At 43.5% G+C, this 17,294-nt stretch overlaps 1 protein-coding gene across 1 annotated transcript in view; it reads right to left on the bottom strand.

The window, feature by feature from the left end:
- LOC122806154 (ubiquitin-conjugating enzyme E2 Q2-like) overlaps window positions 1-17,294 on the bottom strand; it is an 800,789-nt gene that overhangs the window by 442,592 nt on the left and 340,903 nt on the right. The window contains exon 4 of the mRNA XM_044076390.1: window positions 16,108-16,248. Coding sequence (XP_043932325.1) covers window positions 16,108-16,248 — 141 coding nt within the window. The remainder of the gene's footprint in view (window positions 1-16,107; window positions 16,249-17,294) is intronic.

Here is a 17,294-nt window from a genome sequence, read left to right as displayed (position 1 = left end):
GGCATTTCGTGAATACTCTGGGCGCAGTAGATAAGCCAAAGGGCAATGCTGAGAATTGATAATGCTCTGATCCTGCAAGAAATCTGAAGTTTCTGCAATTCGGTCGTATGGGGACGTGCAGGTATGCCTCCTTGAGATCTAGAGTTACCAGCCAAGACTCCTTGCCCAGCATGGGAAGAAGCTGCTGTAGGGTCAGCATTTTGAATTTTGGAACAATGAGGTATGTGTTTAGAGCGGACAGGTCGAGAATAGGTCTCCGTTGGTTTTCTTTTCTTGGCACCAGGAAAAGTCTGGAGTAAAATCCTTGCCCTTGTTCCACAGACGGTACCTTTCTATAGCTCTCATCCTTAGTAAGTGGTGTATTTGTTCTAGAGCTTTTGTCTTCTGATTTGGAGGTAGGTTTGGCATTCCTCTCTTCCTTGGTAGAGTATGGAAGTGAAACCTGTAACCTTGGTCTATTGTCTTTAAAATCCATTTGTCTCCTGTGATGTGATGCCAGTTTACTGAAAATAAGGCTAGCTTTCCACCTAAGGGTGCATCTAGTTGTTCCCTGGTAGGCGGTCTCAGAGCCAAGTCACTGTGATTGTCCTGTGGAAGTGGTGGTGGCTGGATCTGTGGCAGTACTTCGCTGGTTGTTAGTCTGCCACTGACGTCCCCTGTAGGCACCTCTGGATTGACCCCTGCCTCTTGGGCGCCTATTCCTGCCTCTCTGAGCTCTGGAGGTGTCTGGAAAGGATCAATTCTTGGAAGGCCAGTTCCTACTAAACCTTGGAGGCTGGACCTGTAAGAAATCCTTGACTGTCTGGACAGATTTTGCTTTCTCTTCCACCTTCTTCAACACCTGCTGTGCAGGGGAGCCAAACAAATTGAGCTTATCCATGGGAGCATCTAGGAGCTTTGATTTAACATGGTCTGGTAAGGACTGCTCTTTTAACCATGCATGTCTTCTGATCACTGTACCAGTCATAGCTGATCTAAAGGAAGCCTCCAGTGCATCATAGCCGCATTTTAAGGAATGATTACTGACCTGCTGAATGTTATGTACCATTTCCTGAACAGATTTTTTGTCTAATGGTTCAGACGAGGACAGTTTTTAGTTAACTGATCTAACATAAATTCCTGATACTGAATCATGTGGAATTGACAGTTTAAGGCCCTAGCCGAAAGAGTAGCAGAAGTGTAAACTTTTTTACCCCATCTCTCTAAGGCCCTAGATTCCCTTTCAAAGGGGAGGGGGTTTTTGGCAGAGGTAGCTGCTACAGCCTTGGGTCCCTGGGAGATAGTTTCAGGATCTGCAAAAGGAGCCTTATACAAATGATAATGTGTGTCTGGAACCCTGTAGTACCTGTCGGGCTTAGCAGGGGCCGGAGGAAGAGAATCAGGAGCAGTACAAGCATCATTAAATGCATCATCCACAACAGTAAGTACTGGAGGAATGGCTAAAGGCCTATGCTGTGGCAAATGCAAAAAGGTCCTAAGCCTTTTCCTAGAGTCTGAAAAATCCTGGCCCTGCCATTGAAATTGTTCCCTCATAGCATGCAAGGTTTCCCCAAAAGAAAATTCCTCAGGCGGAGAGGCAGAAGGAATGGAGTCTTCTGCATCAGAGTCCTCATAAGGAGAATAAGGGCCCTCTGGAGGGTTTGTATTATCTGAATCATCAGAGGAGTAATCTGAAGAAACTGGCTCAGGGGGCTCTGCTCTAGGCCTCTTCTCTGGAGGTGGGTGAGAGGCCCTGTCAGGGTGAGGTTGGGATCCCCGGATCAAAGAAATGAGATCCTCTGCTAGACTAAGCATTTGAGAACTAGAGCTAGGCCTGTGAGAGGGGGTCTTAGCAGGCACAGTTTTGGTAGATTTTGCTGCTTTAGCCCTGGCAAAAGCCTTAATCGACATGGATGCAGGGGGCCTAGCAGTTCCACGTGCAGGAGTAGATATATAGTACAGTTTTGTACCTACCATAAATGTAGATGTCCGAACAGGATAGCATCTGCAGTCCTTACAAATGGGTTGTCCTGTCGTCAGGCAGCCCTTCGGTCGGCCGGATTCCAAAGTCTGGGTCTGGCCTCGGCTGGTGTCGCACTTCACCCGACGTCATAGCTGCAGTTCTTTGGGTATAAAGGCATCAGCCGATGCCATTTTCCTCAGTGTTTCTTGCCCCAGATGCCAGTTGCCCTCTTGGAAAGCTAAATTTTTGGATAAATGCCAATGTTTCCAAATAGTAGAAGGCAAACACACAAAATAATCATGTATGTACATATATACAAACAAATACACCATAAGAGATCCCCCCCCAGCTAGCTATTAGGTGGGCAAATACCCTAGGAGTACCACAGAGGGGAAGGAGGGTGGGTAATCCTGACTGCAGATGCTATCCTGTTCGGACATCTACATTTATGGTAGGTACAAAACTGTACTATGTCCTTCAAGGATGCATCTGCAGTCCTTACAAATGGGTAGAATACCATAGCTAAACTAGGGGAGGAGGAAGAAGAAATTATGGTGTAGTTAGGATCCCTTGCAAAACAGCAGTGGCAAACCCTGCTCGGGATCTAGAGTATAAAGGTAAGTTATAATGCTTGGCAAATGTATGCACGGAGGTCCAAGTAGCAGCCTCTATAATGTCCTTGGTAGTCACTCCTCGTAAGAAAGCAGTGGTAGTGGCTGTAGCCCTTGTAGAGTGAGGTCTTATGTTCTGTGGAATTTCCTTTCCATGGTAGGAGTAACAGAATCTAATGCAATTTCCTATCCACTTGGAGATTGTCTGTTTGGAAATTGCTATTCCTTCCCTTCCTGTTGCATATGCTACCAGAAGCTGGTCAGATTTTCTATTAGCCTTGGTTCTGTCCAGGTAGTAGCGTAACTGTCTATGTACATCCAATGTATGCAGCAGTCTTTCCCCCCTATTCTGTGGATTGGGAAAGAAGGTAGGTAGGTGGATTGCCTGGTTTAAAGACACTCTGGATACCACCTTAGGCATAAATGTAGGATTAGTTCTCATGGACACTCTATCTTGATGGAAGATCAGGAAGGGTTGCACTGCCATTAAAGCCTGTAGTTCTGAAACCCTTCTTGCTGAGGTAATTGCCAGCAAGAAAGCAGTTTTCCAGGATAGGTGTTGAAGATCTGCTGTTGCTGCTGGTTCGAAAGGGGGAAGTGTCAATTTTTCTAGTACAAAGTTCAAGTCCCATGCTGGTAATGGTGGTTTCCTAGGAGGTTTTACATTCTTAATTCCTCTCAGAAACTGCCTGAGTAGAGGATGCGAAAAAACAGGTGGATCGAAGCTGTATTCTGCAGAAATAGCTGATGCATGTATTTTGATGGAGGAATAGGACAGGCCTGTATGGAAAAGCTCTGCCAAATACTCCAGGATGTCGGCAATGTCTACCTTTGACACATCTTTGCCCCTGTCGGCACTCCAAATGAGAAACCTCTTCCATTTTCCTGCATAGTTCCTTCTTGTTGAAGGTCTGCGGGCCTCAAGTATAATATCTTTAACCCTTTGGGATAAATCTGGGTTAGTTGCTCTTATGTAATGTTCCAGGCAGTCAGTTGCAGAGTTTTCAGGTTTGGATGCAGGATGTTGTAGTTGTTCTGGGTTAACATCAAGGGAATCAGGGGTAGTGTCCACATTCTCCCCAGAGACATGCTCCACAGTAATGGGTACCAATGTTGTCTTGGCCAGTCTGGAGCTATCAGAATTATCCTTGGACGTTCCTCTGATTTTCAGTAGCACCTTGTGCATCAAACGGAGAGGTGGGAATGCATATGCTGTCAGGCCTTTCCAACTGAAGGAGAGAGAGTCCACCTTCCAAGCAAGTGGGTGGTATGTCCTTGTGCAGAATTTCTTGAGCTGGTGATTGAGTGGGGATGCGAATAGGTCTATTTGTGGCAGTCCCCATTTCTTTGTGATGGCCTTGAAAATGTCCGGGTGTAGCATCCATTCGTGAGCATCCGAGGTAGTTCTGCTTAAAATGTCTGCTAGGATGTTTTCTTTTCCCGGTACAAAAATTGCTTGTAACTGAATGTTGTAACTCAGAGCCATATTCCATAGGTCTAGGGCCATTCGGCATAGAGGGTATGAATGAGTGCCTCCCTGTTTGTTGATGTACCACATGACTGTGGTGTTGTCTGTCCTTATCATCAACTGGCCTTCTTGGAGGAATGGTCTGAAATTCTGGATTGCTAGTTGTACTGCCAGCATTTCTTTTTGATTTATGTGCAGATGCAGCTGCTCTGGAGTCCATAAACCTTGTATGCACTTGTCTAGTATGTGGGCCCCCCAACCGAGGTCTGAGGCGTCCGTTGTGATGGTTTGGCTTGGTTGAATGCTGTGGAAGGGCAAACCTGGGTTTGACTGGCATGCCCGAGCCCACCACAGGAACTCTTGTTTCAGGCATGGAATTAGTGGTATTTCAGTTTCTAAGCTGTGCCTGTGTTGAGACCATAAATTCTTTAGGTACCACTGTAGTTTTCTCATATGTAGTCTGGCATGGGGGACCAGGATTATGCAGGATGCCATGAAGCCCAAGGCCTGCAGTACTTTCCTTGCTGTTAGTTTGTTCTGCTTTGTCAATGCCAAAAAATACACAGGAAGTTGTTTTTGTTTTTCTGCAGTTAGGAATGCCATCTGTTTTACTGTGTCCAATTCGGCACCTAAGAAGGTTTTTGTTTGGGATGGTATCAGTCTTGACTTTTTTATATTGACTGTGTATCCCAGGGCCTGTAGTAAGCAAATGACTCTTTGTAAGTCTTCTGTTAGCTTGTTTTTGTTGTCCGCTTGTATTAGGCAGTCGTCCAGGTATGGATAAATTTGGATTCCCTGAAGCCTGCAGTGAGCGATTACTGATGCCAGGCATTTCGTGAACACTCTGGGCGCAGTAGACAAGCCAAAGGGCAATGCTGAGAATTGATAATGCTCTGATCCTGCAAGAAATCTGAGGTATCTTCTGCAATTTGGTCGTATGGGGACGTGCAGGTATGCCTCCTTGAGATCTAGAGTTACCAGCCAAAACTCCTTGCCCAGCATGGGAAGAAGTTGCTGTAGGGTCAGCATTTTGAATTTTGGAACAATGATGTATGTGTTTAAAGCGGACAGGTCGAGAATAGGCCTCCAATTTTTCTCTTTTCTTGGTACCAGGAAGAGTCTGGAGTAAAATCCCTTGCCTTGTTCCATAGATGGTACCCTTTCCACAGCTCTCATCCTTGCTAATTGAGCTATTTGTTTTAGAGCTTCTGTCTTTTGATTTGGTGGTAGGTTTGGCATTCCTCTTTTCCGGGTAAAGTGTGGAAATGAAACCTGTAGCCTTGGTCTATAGTTTGTAAAATCCACTTGTCTGTTGTGATACAGTGCCAGTTTTTTGAAAATAATGCCAACTTTCCGCCTAAGGGTGCTGCTATTTGTTCCCTGGTAGGCGGTGTCAAAGCCAAGTCACTGTGATTGTCCTGTTGCAGTGGCAGTGGTTGTGTCTGTGCCTCGTTGGTTGTTACCTTGCCACTGGCGTCCCCTGTAGGCACCTCCTCTGGATTGATTTCTGCCTCTAGTACGCCTGTTCCTCCCTCTCTGAGTTTTAGAGGAGTCTGGAAAGGACCAATTTTTGGAAGGCCAGTTCCTGCTAAACCTTGGGGCTGAACCTGTAAGAAATCTTTTACTGTTTGTACAGATTTTGCCTTCTCTTCCATTTTCTTCAGTACCTGTTGGGCAGGACAACCAAATAAACTGACCTTATCCATAGGAGCATCTAATAGCTTTGCTTTAACATGATCCGGCAGGACTTGTTCTTTCAACCATGCATGTCTTCTTATAACTGTGCCGGTCATGGCTGATCTAAATGAAGCCTCCAGTGCATCATAGCCACATTTTAAGGAATGGTTACTAACCTGTTGAATGTTATTCACCATTTCTAGAACATATTTCTTATCTAAAGAATCATCCGAGGACAGTTTCTTAGTTAACTGATCAAGCATAAACTCTTGGTATTGGATCATATGGAACTGACAAGTTCAATGCTCTAGCTGAGAGAGTAGCAGAGGTGTATACTTTTTTACCCCATCTCTCCAAGGACCTGGATTCCCTTTCAGAAGGGAGAGGGTTTTTAGCTGAGGTTGAAGCTACTGCCTTAGGCCCCTGGGAGTCTCAGGATCTGCGAAAGGAGCCTTGTATAAATGGTGATGAGTGTCCGGGACCCTGTAGAACCTATCTGGCTTAGCAGGGGCTGGAGGTAAAGTATCAGGAGCAGTGCAAGCATCATTAAATGCATCATCCACAACAGGAAGAACTGGAGGTATAGCTAAAGGCCTATGTTGCGGTAAGTGTAAAAAGGTCCTAAGCCTTTTCCTTGAATCTGAGAAATCTTGCCCCTGCCATTGGAATTGCTCTCTCATGGCATGTAAAGTTTCCCCAAAAGAAAACTCCTCTGGTGGAGAAGCTGAAGGAATCGATTCTTCAGCATCGGAATCTTCATAAGTAGAAAAGGGTGCCTCTGGATGGTCTGTATTGTCTGTATCATCAGAAGAATCATCTGAGGACACTGGCTCAGGGGGCTCTACTCTAGGTCTCTTTTCTGGAGGTTGAGAGGCCCTGTCTGGGTGAGATTGGGATCCCCTTATTAAAGAGATGAGATCCTCTGCCAGAGTAAGCATTTGAGAACTGGAGCTGGGCCTGTGAGAGGGGGGCTTAACAGGCACAGACTTAGAAGTTTTGGCTGCTTTAGCCCTGGCAAAGGCCTTTATAGACATGGCTGCAGGAGGCCTAGCAGCACCACGTGCTGGGGTAGAAACATCCAAAGGGATGGTGTCCGATAAATCTTGTGAAACCACAGTAGTAGGTAAAACTTCAGAGGCCGATTCAACTAGGGTAGAGGGGGCCTCGGTAGTAGTCATGGATTCGGCTGAAGATTGAACCGTTTGCTCGGTTTCGGCCGAAACAGAGACACTCACGGTTTGCTTAACCGTGGTTTCGGCCGAAACCGCGGACCGCGAGTGTCGGTCCTTTTCTTTGCGTTTCTTAACAATTTGAGTAGTCGGAGGATCCGATGGCATTATGTACGCAAAATCTGATCCGAAAAACTGTTCAGCGAACTCCGACCGACGCCTAAGCGTTCGTCGGTTGAAAGAAGCACAGGCTAAACAATCTGCTACGTCGTGGTCTGGGCCTAAACAAGGTAAGCAGTAAGAGTGGAAATCTTTATGACGTATTTGTTTCCCACAAGTTAAACAGTTATTCACTTTTTCTGACATCGGCTGAGGCAAGAAAGAGTCCCCAACGGGGTACTTAGCTTTTTAGAAGTCTTCGGTAGTAGTAATCTCTGGTTCTGACCGACCGGCACTTGCGAACAGCTTCTGCTTCGGGCGCCACGCGGTAAGAAAGACTGGGGAAAATGGCGTCGGCTGATACCTTTATACCCGAAGAACTGCAGCTAGGACGTCGGGTGAAGTGCGACATCAGCCGAGGCCAGACCCAGACTTTGGAATCCGGCCGACCGAAGGGCTGCCTGACGACAGGACAACCCATTTGTAAGGACTGCAGATGCATCCTTGAAGGACATCTGGTTCAATGGTGCCCTGAGCTAGCAGAGTCTGCACTACCGGTTGCAAGAGGTGCAACTGTTGTGTAGGTGGTTGTAGAATACCTCTCGTTTTTGGAGGGATGATCCAGGACATGAAGTAACCGTTCTGTAGTATGGACAGGACCCACTTGTCTAAGGTAAGGTTGGTCCACACAGGGAGGCAGTGAGAGAGGCGGGCTGACAGCAGTACAGAAGGAGGGGGTGGAGGAGGCAAGGGTGGCAGGTAGTCAGATGCTACCTGCCCTGTCTTGAAAGGGTGGTCTCTGGCTAGAAGAGGAAGATGCTCTAGCTGTAAGTGGCTGTTTTCCTTGTGGGCTTCCCATGCCTTGAAGGAGCAGCAGGACAAGAATGCTTCCTAATAAACTGTGTTTTAGCAGGACAGTTTCATTGGAACTTAAGAATGGGAGAAACCAGCAAATGGTTCAGGTCCTGCATTTCTTTACCTTTTTGCTGGAGTGACTTGAAAAGGTCTGCTATAGAGCCAAACCATGCAGTACTGTCCAAGGGAGCATCAATCACCTTTGCCCTGAAATCATCAGGCAAGGAGTAGGAAGCGAAGCCAAGAGCATCTGCATAAGGCAGATGTTGATGCTGCTGAACTGTAAGGATTCAGCAGCATCATAACTGCACTTTATAGAGTATCTTGTAACCTGGGAGGAGAGGGCTAGGACAGAGGTCAGTGATGCTTTGGCAGAACAGTCTGTAATACCTACCAGGAGTTTGGTGGCAGATTCCAAGAGAGATGAGACATACTTGGCCATGTGAGTTTGGTAATTTATCGCTCTGAAGGACAAGGTAGCAGAAGTACAAATCTTTTTACCCAGCTGTTCCATTGTTTTGCTGTCTCTGTCAGCAGGGATAATGGTGGTAGTGTGTCGAAGTTTAGAGGCCTTGTCCGTAGAGATGGAGACAGTGGCTGGATCAGCATGTGGGCACTTAAGCAGATGATTAGCAGTGTCATGCACCTTGTAAAGTGTTTGGTTTGCGTGGAGCAGGAGGTTGGGAGTCTGGGTTAATAGATGCTGAGAAGGCATCTAAAAAAGTCATGCAGGATAAGATGAACCACAGATGGGCTTGGGGAATCCATCTGAATAAGGTCATATTTTTTTGCACCTCAGTCATTTCAGAGGATTCCCATTTGAAGTTTTCCCTCATCCTGGAGAGGGTTTTGCCAAATGTCAAGTCTTCTGCTGGGAAGTCTGATCAACTGTTTTTTTTTTCCCTCAAGGGAGCCATACCCCAAAGGGGAAGAAATCTGTGAGGTATAAGATAGTGATTCCTCTGAGGAATCAGAGAAGTCTTCCTCTTCTCTAGTGACAGGGTCTGAGGTCTAGGACTCAGGAGTGGATGGGGATGTGGAAGCACTAACATTAGAGGTAAGCCTCAAGGGCATGAAAGCACTAAAAAGGCTTTGACTAAAAGCCTGCTAACCAGGCATGCTTTCAGGAGAGGCAGAAATATGCTTTTTCCCCCTTCTTTTAAAGAGCCTAGCAGGTGTCTGATGCCTGTAATCTGGAGACTTTAACGGGTCAGAGGGATAAGATGGGCCTTCAGAGAATGCTGCCCCCCCCCCCCACCGGCAACCGGCACCGGTATATCGCCTCAGTGGATGTGCTCTCGCCGAGGGACTTTGCGGCACCAGTGGAGGTACCCGCTCTATCTGATGCAGCGGATCCAGATCCTTCTACCAGGCCAAAGTCAGCCACAGGCAGCTTGTGCCCCCATATATGCTAACTATATAATGGCCTATTGGGAATCTACATTTGTATTTGATTGTGAATTTAGTTCACATATTAAATTTTATACACGTTTTTTAGACGACATCCTTATTATTTGGCAAGGGGACAAAAATATTTTAGAAGCCTTTATTCGATATATTAATCAAACAGTATGGTTTTTAAAGTTTACACATGAGGTTAAATATAACAACATCACATATTTGGATATTAGGTTGATTTTTGATAAGACAAAGAAATGTTTGATTTCTAAAATTTACAGGAAGCCCACGTTCTCCAATTCATACTTACATTTTGATAGTTGGCATCCAGTCTATCAAAAGAAAGCCATTATCAAGGGGCAAATGGTAAGAGCAGCCCGTATGGTAAGTGAGGACGTGGACTTCCAGGTGGAGTTGGATTTCATGTCGAAATTATTTTTGAATAGAGGGTACCCTAAACATATGTGTGAAGAAATTAGACGCGAGGTTCAAAGTAAAAGGGACAGTGGCTTGTATGTACCTATTTTAAATAGTGAAAAAGAATTTTTTAATGTCTCAAATGGAAGTGTGAGTAGTAACGTTCCTTTCAAGGAACATTTCTTATACATTTTAACTTACAATGCGGATGTAGAGTACATTATTAGAATAATTGAAAAATATTGGGTATCATTCTCTAAATTGGATGAATTTTCTAGGTTGGCAACACACAAACTTAAGTTTATATTCAGAAAGGACAAAAGTTTAAAAGAAATTTTTGAGAATAGTATTAAGCCGGTTGAAATTAGGACCAACAAAAACTTAGGTAATTTTAAATGTGGGAGATACATGACGTGTAGACACATTTTAACAGGTAAACAAATTATAATTAACCACACTTCTATTAAAATTATGGGTCACTTTGACTGTCATTCTCAAAATGTGGTTTATCTTGCCAAATGCCAGGTGTGTACGGCATTTTACGTTGGCAAGACTTGTAGGAAGTTTAGGGAGAGAGTTAATGAGCACATTTTAGACATTAAACACAAAAAAGTGACTAATTCTTTAGACGCATCATGGCTTATGAAGATCATTATTTTAAGTTTTTTGTTGTTCAACAACAGATCAAGGATCCACATGGAAGGATCTTAGATTGCCATCTTGACGTTTGTGAGTCAGAATGGCAACTAAGACTTCAGGCTTATATTTATCCTGGTTTGAATGAGTGTGTGTCGCTTAAACCCTTGTTGAAACTTAGGTATTTAACATGCTGAGGGTGAAGTTTTTACATCCATTGGACATGTTGCATTTTCCCCTTTTCCACTTCTAAATTGTGAAGTATATTTATATTTACAATTAAATAGTGTATAGGTTTATATATAGTTTATATTCTATATTTAATACTCATATTTATATATATATTTATTAATAATTAATATTTATTAATATTTATTTATACCTATTTACATCAGATTTTAAATTAATTACATAGTTTATTTCAATAGGGTATGTATGTGTTCATCACTATATTGTTTTTAAATGTATTTTTATTCCTACTTAATCCTATTTAAGATTATAAGGTGTTATAAATTGATCAATTAAATTATTCTATTAATGTTTTTAATTGAGATTGGTGTATATATATGCTGCTTTTTTCACCACACTCTGATGAAGTCATATTGACGAAACCTAGGTCAGCTGTGGTGAAGGTTGTGAAATTTTGTTGGAATAAAGCATCTTTTGGTTGAGCTTTTGCATCCGTGGACTATTTTTACAGGCTGAAGAATGGACAGAAGAGGCTCAGAAGTAGATGAAGGCTGTAGGGTAGGGTTTTGGTCTTCTTTTTTGGCGGATCCGAAGGAACATCTGAGAAGCCCTCCATCCCTAAAGTAATCTGCTTAAGGCATTGGCTTTCTAAGTAAAGGCTCAATGCATGCAAGCTCCTATGCAGGGTCTTGGGTACAAACACCTGGAAAATGGGGCAAGCCTTGTGGTCGTGCGACCATCCCAAACAAAAAAGACACTTATCATGGGAGTCCTTGTGAGGGATCTGGCAGCTGCACTGACACTTACCCTTTCTGGATCACATGAACAGGAAATACAATTTTAAAAGAAAGGACTGAAAAGGTCCTCAATTGGGTACTTATCTTATTTATTCGAATCAGACGTCAGCAGTAGCAATAGCACCAGGTGTACAACTGGTGGCTGACAAGTTCTGAGGGCTGGTGCATTGAGACGTCACTTTTACGGCCCAAATTCCCTCAGCCACATCAGATGTCGCACGCACCTCAGAGGGACTGAAAACCTTTACATACTGGACGTACATATGCAAGACAAGAGGAGTAAACCCATATGTAGAACACTGCAACATGGTAACAGACCATCTGCAACCATCTGGAATTTTGTCAGTCACCTAAACCAGTTTGTAAGATGAAGTCCAAGGTTTCCAGCCTTTTCTGGTACTAAAGAACCTAAAGATTCTAATTGGTAATGGGAAACTGGTTGAATTAGTCTTTTTCAAGCGGCTTTGAAATTTCTATGACTGCCAAGTCCCACTGACTGGATGGAACACTGGGGACTTTTTTCTGAGGCATAAGGGAAAAGGGAATTGAATAGCTTCTGGATATTATTCTTTGCACCCATGAATCTGATGTTGTGTCTCAGGCCTAAGGGTGCAGAGAAAAGACACCTCCCCTAACTGCTGCCCTGGTCATATTGGTTGTAGCGGTTTTATAGAGCAGACGCATGGCCCACATTACAGGAGGATTGAAGGGTGGAAAGCTGAAAGTCCACAGTTTTCTGAACATCTGCAGGCAACACCTCAGAGTCTCACTTATTTCTTCAGTCAAGTCTCTCTGGAACCTTATTAAATTGGACAAAGTTCAGCTATCTAAGGGCAAAAGTCGCAGGCACATAGGCACACTTCCCAGATCTGTTCAACACCCTTTTTCTCCGTTAGGAGGATAAACAGACAAGCTTTATGAGAACTCTTTCTTGGTAGTATCGGCTGCCACTACCACAGCATCTACTGGTGGACCCATACTCCAGTGTTTTCCATCTGTTCATGCAGATATCTGGCTTTCCTAGGGGATGGGCTCCACCACATCACGGTTCTTCCACACCTGTTGGGCCATAAGATCAGTAAGTGGATCAATGGGAGGTACCACCTATTGTGATTTTGGTCCAGAACCAAAGACCTCCAAGAATACAGACTCATCCAGTGAAGAGCCTTGGGATGACCAGCCCCCATCTCTGTTTAATTCAAGGATATCCTGAATGTGACACCTTCAGAGAGGTAGCGAGGGGAACCCTCCCCCTTACCGCAAGTCAGTAACTTCAGTGAAAATCTCCAAGGAAGAGTTTAGGTGCTTCCGCTTGCACATCTGTTTTTTGGGAGTACCTTCGGGGGGGGCAGTAGAAGGGTCAGAATTGGACAAGGAGCTAATGAAGCAAACTTCCTCAGAAGTCCTTGATACAGACTGTCCCTGTCCAATAGGATGAGGAGGCGAAGAGAGACTGCAGATGGGGTTGGGATGGAACTGAACCAGGTGAAGCCATCTTGTCTATTTACTAAAACCCTTTCAAAAGCCTCAAGGGCCAAGGCTGCCACCAGAATGGATGGCTCCCTTCATTCAGAAGAGAAGGAAATCTCAGCACTGACGAGCCTACGCCAAGAAGCTGGATCAGAGCTGTCCAGGGCCAAAGCCCAGAGAGGGAGCGACAGCTCTGAGATTCTCGGTTATCAACTGCATGAGGTTCTTTTCTGAAGATGAATCCACAATATTTGCTTTACAGTCTTTAGGCTAGGGTTGAGTGCGCAATCATGTATACCTGCAGATGGCAGAACAAGTGGGATCAGCCCTGGATGAGGCAGCATTATAATTGCACTTAATGCTGTGTCTGGCTACTTGGGTAACTTAAGGACATCATTTGCCTCTACCACCCTCTTATGTAAGGAGATGAGGCTGGATGTCAAATACCTGGTTATCTAGGTTTGGTAGTTAATAGTACTAAATGCCAAGTTAGAGGAAGTACAAACCTTTTCTCCACCTAATCCATAGCCCTGCTACCTTTGTCATAATGGAAGGCATTGGCATTTGGAAGGAGTTTTGAAAATTTATCAGAAGAGACATTGCAGAGTTTTCTGCTACAGGGTTTTTAAACAATAACTTATCACAAATCTTATAAAATCTGTCTTGCCTTTCGGAGACAGGAGACTGAGTGACTGGGACAGTTGAAGTGGACTGAAAAGCATCTACGGAAACCTTGAGAACTGGAGCAGCTGGGGAAGGGGCTGGACTGCCCATTTCCAAGATGTTATAGTATCTGTTCTGGACTGTGACCTGCCTAGACTTCCAGTCAAAGTGCTCAATCATGTTTAAGATGGTCTCCCCAAAAGAAGGTTCTTTTACAGGAGTGTCAGGTGAAATGGAGTCATCATCAGAAGGGACTTGGACAGGAGACTAGATTTGAGAGGAGTAGGCCAGGGATTGGTCTGAATCAAAAACCTCATCTGCAGAGGATGACTGAGTCAACAGCAGGAAGCTGCAATCACTACAGTTTTTTGAGGAGTGGGTGGAGGGGGATGTTAAGAAAAGAAAGGAAGGAGGCTTCACAGGCAAAATGGCCTTGAACAGACTCTGTGAACGTTAATTCACTCCTTCAACCGAGAAGGGGGATGGAGGAAGAGTTACATGCTTACTTTTTTGGGTTTTTTTTTTTTTTGGCGTGACATCCATCAGAACCAAGCACTGGTTTCATATCCCTGACATACGTCTATTGGTATATCTGGGACGTCTTTCCTAATTAGCACCTGAAGGATGCCCTCTGGACATTTTAAGACGACTCATGGGTCACCTTTCTCTGTGGATTCCTCAGTCAAAAGGCCCTCATACGCCATACTGGTCCCCAGCAGGGTCTCCATACAGGGCATGTGAGGTGGAGTCACACATACCATGGGTTCTGAAACCTCAAAGGGTATAACAGAATCAGTTTCCAGCCTAGGCCTTTTAAGCTTTTTCTTAAGGAGTGGAGGTATGTCTGCGGAAAAGAAACCCGCCATCTTGTAGCTGTGCAAATATTTCAGACTTTTGGTTTCCAAGAAGCTGCTGAGCGAGGAAAAACAGGACATCAAAATCTTGGGTACAAATGACCATCAAATGGAACATATTTTGCAATTGCGTCCCACTCCTAACTACAAAAGGCACCATATGTATACAAGTCTTTGTATGGGATTTACCTACTCCACTCACACTTACCCTTCTAAGCAGACATCCAATACCTACACAAGACAGTTTAAAAAAGGATAAAAGAATGTTTCCCAAAAGGGCACTTCAATGATAATTCAGAACAGTACCAATGGCCAAAAGACAATCAGTGCGACAAACATGCAAAACGCATTTGGACTGGAAATGAGATTAGATGTTCAAGCACAATCCCTTGGACTACCTATATGTACGATCCTGGGAAGGTAAAGCTTTGTATCCCAGCCAGACATCAGCAGTGACAACCCATCAATTAAGAATACTCCAACACCGATTTAAATCGAGACATCGGCCCCTGCACCTGCTTTGGTGAAAAAAAACGAAGACCTCGCAAGTTTGAATTTGTCAAGCTGGTGGCAAAGGGAACAGGTATCCCAGTCAAAATGGTAACACACACGACACACAATAAAAGAACAGTCAAAATCTGGACAACCTAACCACAAGAGCTCCTAGACAACATGAAAGCTTTGGAGATGTTAAAAAACAGAAATGAACCTCAAAAACAGACTGCAAGCAAAATGAAACCTACTCTGAAAACAAGTCAAATGATTGGACTAGCAGAGTTAATGAATTTGCCCTTTTGACATATGCTACAGCTACTGTAAATTATGTACACAGCACTGTCTCCTAGTTTCCTAATACTATAATACTAATAACTTGCCTCTAAGTCCAGTTTACAGCTTAAAAAGGGGTCTTCTGAGACCAAAATATTTGCTCCACTAACTGGATGTGTAAGTAAAGTATGCTCAAGGTTGTGGAAAATAGTTAAAAGTAAAATTAATAAAAAAAAAAACAGGAAGGGATGGACAAAAAGCTGAGGGTACAGAAAGTGACTGAATTCTGCACAGCACAATCTGCTCTAACAGCTCCAAAACATTTGCAATTCCTCAGTAAAATACAAAAACAATTTACACAACAAAAAGCATACCACCCTCCCAGAAGGCATTAATTTTCAACAGAAGCTAAATAGCTTGTTTAACATCCATCTACATTCTATGCCTACTTTTATGCAGTGCAGGGTCCTACAGGGCTACAGCCCAGCACAGACCACCACTACACACAAAGCAAGTACCAACTTGGATGGGACATCACTCCTTCCAAAAGGCACATACATACCCTTATCCCTAACCTAAGCCCCAAGCCATTTTTTTTGTTTTTCATTTCATCAACCAACTTAACAGTATATCTAGAATGTGGACAGAAACTGGACTTCCTAAAAGAAAACTCATGTGAACAAAGACCTCCCAAGATGCAAACAACCAAGAGTTCAAATATTATGAGGCAGCAGCACTAATCACCTTGCTGCCTGGAAGCCTATCCTTCACAGTCCAAACCTTGATGTTTGTGCGCGTGTGTCTCAGCATTTATTTCACACACAGTGTTTCTAGCTTAATATTCAAATTACAGCAACCACTTCAAATCTGCGTAAGTGGTACTTAGTTTTGACTATGAGAGGAAAAGATATCACCCATTTTCCAAATGCCAAGCTACAGCCACACTAAATTTAATGAATTAAAAGGAAGTACACGCACACATGTCCTATGCACTAGGACTCTAGAAAACTACCAGTGTTTATTCAGTAACTTACATTTAAGTGGTCTTGCCTTTGATTCTTCCTGATTTTCTCAAGTATGGCCAAATTTTCTTTTTCAATGCCATCATCTTCAGACTTCTTCCCTTCAACAGGTTCTTCTTCCTTCATCTCATAATGATCCAAATCTTCAATATCCTTTAAAGAGCAGAGATATGGGTGTCAATACAACGCAAGTCTCAAATGCAAATCCGAGCCATTCCTCTAATTTCAAACAATACAACTTACTGAGACTTGCACGGCAGCTAGAAAATAAAACACTTCAAAAGAAATGTGTTTACTCAACGATGCTTTCACATTGAATTAACTAATGCGTCAGTTTGAGTATGTACTAATGAGCTGGGAAGTGATGTTTTTTATTTAAGAGAGACTGTATTTGTCTGATGAAGCATTAGTTAATTCAATGTGAAAGTGCTAATCTGTGCAGTGTTGTTGAGTAAAAGCATTTCTTTTAAAGTTTGTTTTTATTTTCTAGCTGCTGTGTAAGTCGCAGTAAGTTGCATTGTTTGACTTTATGCTTTTTTACATGCAACTGCACCCAACAGGTTATATTTTTGTTTCCATTCCTCTAATATCCATATACCACAAAGGAGGAAACATTCAAAGTGGCCAACCAACCCTTCCAAAAATTACTTCCCAGACTCAAACTCTGATGGCTGCAAAGAGAACTAGGGTCAAAATCTCCCGCAAAAAAAAAAAATAGTGCAACTAGGAACGTCATTTAGCAGCTTTCCCTCATTGAAAATGATGCTGGTGTGAGGGCTGCAAGCTCAGGATTCTTGTCCTATAAAGTCACTCAAGTTTAGTGTTCAGACACACTCCTGTGTCTTTCAAATTCATTTTGCCTGCTATAGATTATGCAGATCCCACCCCCGCACCACTTTGTTAATTTTTGAAAAGAACGCGTCTCAGTTGTACCTTTCACTACATCTCAGTTTTACAACCTGACACTATAGCAAGTTACTGACAGACAGCATGACAAAGTACACATTACAGCTTAAGAGAAACTCTTCCAAAGAGTTGTTTGCTCAACCACAGTTAAACAACCTGATCTCTCAAAGGATTTACAAAGAACACAACTAAAAATTTTCCCAACAACTGAAAAAAGCTATACAAGGATAGGTTACACTGCGTCTCATCTTGGCCACTGAAGTGTTGACGTTACCCATATACGTAAAGAAAAT

The sequence above is a fragment of the Protopterus annectens genome, chromosome 7.part0 (genome assembly GCF_019279795.1).
Source record: "Protopterus annectens isolate FY-2018-M chromosome 7.part0, PAN1.0, whole genome shotgun sequence".
NCBI classification, from domain to species: domain Eukaryota; kingdom Metazoa; phylum Chordata; order Ceratodontiformes; family Protopteridae; genus Protopterus; species Protopterus annectens.
Note: the sequence above shows the minus strand (reverse complement) of the source record. Positions and strands in the feature narration are given on the sequence as shown.